We start from the raw sequence: 9,400 nt of genomic DNA on the forward strand, positions 1-9,400 counted from the left end.
TTCATATAATTAAATTTGATATAAATAGGATTTATATTAAATATCTTTGTTGAGAGAATTAAAACTATAGGTTATATTGTATGTGATACAATATTAAACCAAAGGTTATATGTTATATATGATATAACATATAGTTACACACATACACATATATAATGATAATAAGTTTGTTATTATATATATATATATATATATATATTAAAATTAAAAATATTTTATTTTATTTTTTGAATTTTGTTTAGAGAGGGAAATAACTTCTCTCCTCTATTCTCTCTCAACCTTTGTACGTGTGTGGGTGGTTGCATTTTTTATTTTTATTCTTCTTCTTTGTTTGACAGAGGGGGCAATACATAATAGTTCTGAAAAATTCCCAATTTTTCAATCTCTCTTTTTCTCTTTCAATTCTCAATTCCCTTCCTCCAAAATTCCCAAGAGTCCACAAACTCTTTGGATTCTCATTCTAGAGAATACAAAGGAAACCAATTGGTGATGGTTGTCTTGATTGTTCGTGATTTTCTGGAGAAGGAATTTGAAGAAAGGTTCTTCAAAGGGAACAATATCCCTTTTCTCTTTTATTTTATTCTAATTAGCCTGCTATAATTTTTATTTTGTTGCATAATAATTTTGTAAAAACTGTGAATTTTGTAAAATTGTGATTTGTGTCCGATTCCCGCTTATGCTCAAGGACCTTTACCAATTCCTACAAATATGTAGCTACTTGTGAAGCTACTAAGGATGGCAACAGTGGTGTTGTGGCAAATTCGTAGGAACCTCGGAGCTGGAAAGCATATAGAATAGAAATATCATGTAATACAGAAAATTGTACAACGAGGGGACGTGATCGTCATGCAAATAGCATCAACGCACAACATTGTTGTTCTATTTACCAAGACTCTCACAGCTAAAGTGTTCGAGGGTCATTTAGAAGGTCTAGATCTACGAGATATGTATCACTTAGACTATGGGAAGTGGGAGATATGATTGGGTATAATGTATGCCCTAGTTTATTTATTATTATTATTATTTATTTATTATTATTTTGTATTGTACATCTCACTAGCTTTAGGATAAGTGGGAGATAGGATTTATGTCCTACATCTTGTAATCTGTGTAAATTTGTAAACAAATTATTAATAAATAAATAAAGTGTTTATTCAATAAAATATTCTTACTTTATTTTGCATAACTCAAAATCCAATAAACTAAGATCGGAGGTTATTTATTGTAATTTGAATAGTATGTAGTTGATATACTACTGGATCGTGTTCAAGGAATAACCTGAAAGATTTATAGTATATGGATAAGGTTGGGTACTTTATTCTAGTAACATTATGGATATGACCCACTTTGTAAATATTACTATAGTTGTAAGTGTTATAGGTTGATCTAAATCGTTCATGTGATGACATGCAAGTGGAGGTATCCTATACAGTGAGTCTTTATAAGTTCAGACCATGAAATATAATCTCTCTTTATAACACTGTTAATTGAAGAGATTTATACTTCAAACGATAACCATGTAACTCAATCTTAATCCTAAGTGAGTTATAAACTATTGTTATCAAGGGTCGTTCTTTGATTTGAATGTGTGAGAATGGCCTTAGCTGCGGGCTCAATATGCCTACCATTTTATGAATGATACCGGGTGAGGAGCTGAGAATGTAGCTTTGCGAGATGGAATTCACTTCTTCCCAATTTTAGAGAAAGTAGATAAATTTTTTCCTTAAATGTTGACTCCGGGACTTGAACAATGAGACCTCACTCTCTCACTGGCTCAAAAGGGATTTTGTTTATGTTAGCACCATAAACAGAATTGTTCATTAAAAAACCAGTGGTACTTAAGGTACAAGAGGTAACTACAGAGGTAAAACAGTAATTTAACCTAGTTGTCATTACAAACAATTTGTGATGTGTTGACTTACGAAATACGGTTAATTCAATGAAAACATAAATATATTGCAGTTTATAGAAGTACAACTATAGGTCTTTAGTGAAATGTCACATAGTTAATGAATGATGATTAACTTAATTAATTAACTTAATTAAAGAGTTTAATTAATTAATCATGAATCATTGGAACTTATAATTATAAGTCCATTAGGTCCATCTGCTAGCTCATAAATAGATCAAACAAAGGTTTTGAGTGGAAAGTATATGAAGAGTTCAAATTATTGAAAAGGGAATCAATTGTGTATGATACAAAAGATAAAATAATGATTAATCGTATACATTACTAATTTTGAATTAGATTCAAAATTAAACTACATAGCATGAGAGTATAAATATTTGAATAAAATTCAAATATTAAATTAATATAAATTAGATTTATATTAAAATTATAGGTTATAATTGATATGAATAAGAATTATATTAAAACTATAAGTTAGGTGAGAAATACATAATTAAAATATAGTTGAAATTAAGTGAATTAAATATTGGATATTTAATTAATTAATTTAAATTTAATTGAATTAATTAAATTCAATTTTAACTCTCCTGTATTACAGGAGAGTGGGAAAGAGGGAAACGTGGGGAGAGGGTAGTTACCATCTCCCTCTTTGCCTTTAATTTACAGAATGGTATGCACTTTGAAGAGCTTGACTTCACGTGAATTTTTTGGGTTGCCCTCTCTCACACTCATAATCTCTTCAACCTTCATTCTCAAAGAAAGTGTTGTTTGCTTTTCCCTTTCCTTCCACAAAGGATCCGACCAATCCTCTCCCTCACTCATGAGGCTCTGTATTACGTTGAAATTCCAATAATGCATGGTCCAAGATTTGAATCAAAGGTGGCAGATAGATTAATTCCTTAAAAGATCATTGATTTTTTGTTTATTAGGAAGGTCATTAACAAATCTATGTGCTCCATTTGATAATTGATCATATATTATAAACATTTTATGTCAATTAAGTTTGACTAAGACTTAATGTACAACAACGTATGAAGAATGAATGTATCCACATTTAAAATAGTAATGGATATCTAATCCATTTTGTTAAGCTTAAATAATACTATTTTTTACTTCTTCATTGATCGAGTCCCTCTGCAAGTTGATTAATTTTTAATGTAGTTTCCCTTGGTTCTTTTATTTTCCTTTTTAAAATATATTTCTTTATTCCTAACATGAATAAACTTAAAACTTTGATGTACTCTTTGATTAGCCATAAAAAATTAACAAGAATTTTAATATAAGGGATTCAACGTTCCAGACATATGTTTGATAGTACGTCCAAAATTTTGGTCTCAATTTATCGATAATGGTTCAAAATATGTTTAATATGTTTGATATGATATAGTTGTAAATCATAAAATAAGTTGTAGATTATCTAACAAAATATTGGGTTGATATAACTATTTTACAATACAATCAAGTTTATGATAAATTTTATTATACATTTTTGGGTAGTTGCTAAAATATCAATCAAGTCCAAAGGATTTGTAGATATAACACAATGCAAAAAAATTTACAAATATAGCAAAAATTAGATTATGATTTGAAAATCTTTTAATGATAGACCAAGGTTTAGTAGTGATAGACAACATTGCTGATAGGAGTCTAATATTGATAGATTTTGCTATATTTGCAATTCTTAAAAAATGTCGCTATACACTTAAATATTATCTCATAAAGTGCTACCCAATATAATTACCCTCCATCTTTTAATTTAACAAAAAAAATTTGAGTTTGTACATTTGTAGTCTTTTCTAATTTAAATCTACATTTTAAAATTTTAATTTCAAAATCTGGATACAAGAAAAAGATTAAAAATATATCTTTTCCAGTTTTCATTATTTAGATTACAAATTCTAAAAATGGTTTTCAAAAACACATTGTTGAGTTAATATATAGACATAAATAATAATAATAATAATATAGTCTACCTCAAATGTCATATGCTGAAATGCTTTGAATCTATTATTTAGCACTTCAAACAATGAAGTACGAAGGCTTGCTTATCATATTTAAACCCTAATTTGTATTCGTGTTTGTCATGTTTACGTTTTTACTCTAAGGTTGAAGTATGCTATATAAACCCGCTAACCCTAAAAGTACTTAATCTGTTATCTAAATTATTCTCTCTAATAAGAAATTGTTCTCCATCTATTCATAGGCGTAACTAACACATTATTAGTGAACTAAATAAATCTTTATATCGATTATCTATTGTTTATACTTTTCTATTTATCTTTCTTTGTTGATTTCATAACAAATTGGTATCAAAGCAACCCTCGATGTAGCCATATTGGTAAAATTCTCAATTGTCGAACAAAGAACTTGGAGCATCGGAAGACATTAGCTAGCAGTATCCATCCATCCGTGGTTGAGCTTTCAAACGAATAGTATGCTCTAGTGTAATTCAAATAGATGACTACTCCATGATTGAGTTAGTGGTACACTCAAGTGTAACTCAAAGATTAGATGACTATTTGATGGAATGTTCAGGGGTTCTTTGTTCGAGGGGAATCATGGAAGGAAAATTGTAAAATAAATACGTTGGTATTCCATGGGTTGCTAAGATGATGTGAGAGATTCAATTAAAAAAATTCATGACAAAGTAAAATACAGAACAGGAGGAAAAATAAGAACAAGAAGAAGAAGATGGTGATGAAATTCATGGAGAAAACTTGGGAATAAAATGTTTTCATTTATCTTTTGGTTTCTCATTTTATTTAACCATTTTTTTTACAAAAAATGTAGTGTGTTAATTGTTGTTCATTACCAAAAAAGAGAGAGACAAAGACAAGCTTTAAAAATTAAAAGAAAAAATTACAATCCATGTTTTATTCAAACAAAGATGGGTAGAATTATTGAATAAAAAATTGTCAAAACAAAAATAATAATCATAAAACAAATTATTTAGAGTTCAAAAAATTACATCAGATACCATAAATTATGAACTCAATTCTACATCTCAAACAAAGACATTAATTTAGACTAAATAACCCTGTACCTCAAATATAAACATATGAACTCCACAGATATACTTCAGACATCCTATCTCAATTTAGTGCCACAAACAACCTCTTAAAGTGACATCACCCCTAACTTCCATTAAGATATTTATATATCATAAAATAATACATCTAAATTAAGTCCTTTAATTAATTTTTTTTAGTACAAATAATTATAGGTTTGGAAAATCCAACTTTATTGAGCCTTTAATTAATTTGTTTATTTGAAATCTTAAGGATGCTTCACAATAACCACGGGACATTTTGCATATTTCGCACAATAATCGCTCACGCTCCCAAGCAACGCCCTGCACAAAGACAATTTACCCAAATATCACATAATTAAAATCCCAACCATATAAAAATGTTTGCCGAAGAAAGAAAAAACATATAAGTCACTACTTGATCCTTACTAATATTTTGTTAACAGTTTTTTACTCTTCCTTAAAATAATTTATTATTTTTTTAAAAATATGTTACACTTGTTAATACATATGACTCAAAATCATATTATCCGTCCATAATTTATGTATAAACAAAAGATATACATATATATATATTCGAATTTAATATTGAGATAGATATTTTTAAAATACCATTAGAAAAAGATATTTTAAAATAAAGAGACTAAAAATTAAAACAAATTTAAATCACTTAAACCAAACCAAACATAACATAACTTCAAATTTGATGGCTATTTATTTTAAAGGATAACAATACATTATTCTCCAAGAGATTTACGAAATAAATCATTTAGACTCGACAGGCATGTCATATTCTGGTTCGATCCCCCACATTTAATTATACTGAAAAAAATAAACCATTTAAATTTTGGAACATTTATGAAAATAAAAGTTAGGCTTCAAAACTTCAACAAGAAATCTAGAGATAATAGGAGTATTTATTGACTTAATTTTCAAAAATCAAAAAATCAGAAAATAAAAAATCTCATTTGATAATCGTTTAACTTTTTTTTTTTTTTTTTTGAAAATTAAGTTTATATCATTCATATTTCTTACAATAATTTGCATATTTCTTAAGTATAATGGTTAAATTTTTAGTCAAATTCCAAAAACAACAACGTTTTTTTAGTTTTCAAAATTTGACTTAGTTTTTTAAACTATTGGTAAATAATAGATGATAAAGAAAGAAATTTGAAAATAAAAGTAATGACCATAAGTTTAATTTAAAAAAAACAAACAAACAAACAAAATGATTATCAAACCATCGATCCTAAATTATTAGAAATTTGACCTAAATTGTTATAAAATTAAAAGTATATTCTCCCCCATTCGATTCCCTTTTTTGATATAGGGCAATAATTGGGCATATTTAGGTGATCTCACACATCTTTAGGTTTTATCAATTTGTTTAGGGGTCCATCGCATAGAAGACCCAAAAATTAGGCAAAAAATGTAAAATGACCTAATTTTTTTAAAAAAATATCGACCGACGTCAAATTCGGGTGAAATTACCAAAATATACTCGCGTGCACGTGGAAAAGTAGTATGGCTCTTACTCATCCCACTCTCCTTTTTTCCACTCACAAATTATTATGTCTCTCGCTCTCTCTCTCTTTTAACTCGTATCGCTCTCGCTCGTCTCATTTTACACTCATAAATCATATCTTTCGCTCTAACTCGTCTCGCTCTCTCTTATTTTTTTCACTCACAAATGACTATATCTCTCTCACTCTCTCTTTATTTCCTTGCTCACAAAATCACTCCTCTCTCTTGTCTCTTGCTCATCGGAGTTGATTGCATCGGAGCTGTTCATGTAGATTCGTCGTGCCGAAGAAGAAGATGTAAAGAGGAGAAGAAACCGGAGAAGAAAAAAACGACATGCAAGAGGAAAATTTCTCCCAGCAAAGAAGAGGAGAAAAACGAAAAAGAGAAGGACAACAATGTAATTTCGCACAAGTAAATGAGCATTTGACCTTTTTTTAAAAAAAATCTGGATCATTTGCCATTTCTGGACCTTTAAAATGCTTATTTTGAAAAATTAATCTTTGTTTAGCTTGGAACGAAAAAGAAAAACGGAAGAAATTATGAGAGTTGTTTTTAAAAAGAAGATGAAGAAATAAGCGAATTCGTGAACGGACCTCTGGAAGAAGCCATAACCATGGCATCCCATTACCAAGGTATCGGCTCCAAGCTTCTCCACTGTGTGACATATTACGTTCTTCGCATCTCCCCTCCCCACTACTCTCTCCAAATTTACCTGCAACACACCAAGTGTTCGACAAAATGCCGCTGAGAAACATTACTCAAAAATCAAACACACACAAATCATAAATCACAAATCACAAATCACAGATGCTTCATCCATTACGTTGGTACTAAACTTCGCATAAACCGCTTCCGCTCTCTTCATCACCGAATTAACCAAATCCCTGCTCTGCTTTTCCATCGCTGAAATCACCTCGCTCGAAAACACATACCCTACAATACAAACAAACCAACTGAATCCAAAATCAAAATCGAAATCGTAATCAGGATCTCCGATGCCTGAATTGAAAATTTTTACCAGGCGCATCGAAGGAGGAGATGGAGATGGCGGGAGGAGGCTTAACGTAGAGGAGAATCAGAGTGTTTTTGGTGTCTGGAGAAGTGAGATATGAGAGACACCATTCCAAGGCGTACATACTCTCTTCACTCTCGTCCACAGCAACCACGATCCTTTGGCTCTGTCCGTTCGCCTTCAATGATTTCGCCGCTTCCATTATCGTCTTCTTCCCTCGGTTTACTTCAGATACTGTAATTTGTTGAGATGGTGTTGCCGTTCTTGTGTGTGTAATATATAGGGCGTCGAGAAGTCTATTAGCCTATGGGTGTGGATCAGACAGCGGAATCCATTTTTGTTTAGGGCTAATTGCATAATTTTATTGAATCCATTCAATAATAATATCAGCCATCTCCACACCAATATGGTTGATATTTTAAAAATAAAATAATTTGTCCAATTTACTGCCTTAGTTTTGAAAAAATCGGTTAGTTTTCAACTATTTAATTTAAAAAATAAATTATTTTAGAAGAAATTAGAGTATTTGATAACCATTCAAAATATCTTTTCGTATTTTAATTATTTTTTATAGAAATGAGTTTTCTTTTTTTTTTAGTCAATCCAAACGGGCCTTAAACTAAATTTTACTAGAAGTGGAAGAAAAACATTCTCATTAACTCTAAATAGATAAAAATTCAAACAGCAGTGAAAGTAGAGAGGGAGAGAAATAACTGTATAAGTCTATTAGGGTGTGTTTAGTATGTGATAAAAGTAGAGAGTTGAGTTGAGTTGATAATTATTATTTGAAAAGTTAAATTATCTGGGGAGTTAAACTGTTTGTGTTTGTTTGTTTGCAGAGTTGAGTTGAGTTGATAATTATTGTCTGTGTTTGTTGTGCCGAGTTGAGTTGAGTTGAGTTTGAGGATCTGATGCAGTTTTTTTGTGAATGAGATTAGTTCTATTTTTTTCTGTTTATTCTTTTATTTCATTCTTTTATTTTTTAGTTTTATGCTTTGCTGTTGATTAATTTTCAAATATACACGTATTTTCTCAAATCATTTATGACATAAACTAGACAATCTCAATTTTTTTTTCTCAATTTGTAGAACATAATATATTATTTTTCATATATTCTTTTCAAAAACTGTAATAATTCTAATTCTTTTCAATCGATAAAACATACCAACAAAATATATTTCATATTGCTGCTCAATTAATTGGTATATTGTATATTGTATGTATATATATTGAAGGTAATTATCCCAATTACAAATTGATATATTATATGTATATATATTGAATCTTGCTAACTTAACTTTATTATTTCACATATCATACAGTTTATTTTTATATAATATGGATAGTATATTTGGGGGATCCAAACGTCAAAGATGGGGGAAGAGAGAAAGAAATGAAAATAGAATCCAAAGGTTTGACGATAAAAAAAAAAAAAAAAAATCAGATATGGATCCAAACGACAAAGATGAGGGAAGAAAGAAAGAAATAAAAATATATTGATTTTTAGGGTTAGTTTTGAGGGATAAAAAAGGGAGTTTTGAGTGGGTAAAAAATGGGTTTTAATAACCCATAGGTTTGACGATAAAAAATTAAAAAAAAAAATCTGGATCCAAACGGCAAAGATGAGGGAAGAGAGAAAGAAATGAAAATATATTATTTTTAGGGTTAGTTTTGAGGGGATAAAAAAGGGAGTTTTGAGTGGATAAAAAAGGGTTTTAATAACCCATAGGCTTTCTTTATGGGCTTAACAAACATGGGTAATAAATACCCACCCAACCTAATAACTCATACCCATTTATCAAACACCTCCTTAGTGAGTATGATATGTTTGTAGATGTGGGCTAAGACTTCATAATTCATTTTTGGAGATTGGAAATTAAATTAACAAAAAAGAAGAAGATGAGGAATTCTTAAGATGAGGACAACA

At 29.6% G+C, this 9,400-nt stretch overlaps 1 protein-coding gene across 1 annotated transcript; it reads right to left on the bottom strand.

The window, feature by feature from the left end:
• Positions 1–4,821: 4,821 nt before the first annotated feature.
• Positions 4,822–7,724, bottom strand: LOC120091079 (Adenine nucleotide alpha hydrolases-like superfamily protein). Its single transcript, XM_039048905.2, has 4 exons — positions 7,480–7,724; positions 7,285–7,394; positions 7,055–7,173; positions 4,822–5,261 (listed from the first exon to the last, which is right to left on the bottom strand). Exons 1-4 carry the CDS (start codon positions 7,673–7,675, stop codon positions 5,186–5,188), a joined length of 501 nt encoding a protein of 166 aa, XP_038904833.1. The 5' UTR covers positions 7,676–7,724; the 3' UTR covers positions 4,822–5,185.
• Positions 7,725–9,400: the final 1,676 nt, after the last annotated feature.

This window comes from Benincasa hispida, chromosome 11 (genome assembly GCF_027475165.1).
Source record: "Benincasa hispida cultivar pf3 chromosome 11, pf3_genome.v1.1, whole genome shotgun sequence".
In the NCBI taxonomy this organism is placed as follows: Eukaryota; Viridiplantae; Streptophyta; class Magnoliopsida; order Cucurbitales; family Cucurbitaceae; genus Benincasa; species Benincasa hispida.

Bases quoted from the DNA above. Each gene is read 5' to 3' on its own strand.
- LOC120091079 (XM_039048905.2), bottom strand. From the start codon at position 7,675: ATGGAAGCGGCGAAATCATTGAAGGCGAACGGACAGAGCCAAAGGATC. The intron at 7,395-7,479 runs GTAAAAATTTTC...TTTGTATTGTAG, and splicing joins CTCCTCCTTCGATGCGCCTG to GGTATGTGTTTTCGAGCGAG. The intron at 7,174-7,284 runs GTAATGGATGAA...GGTGTGTTGCAG, and splicing joins ATGCGAAGTTTAGTACCAAC to GTAAATTTGGAGAGAGTAGT.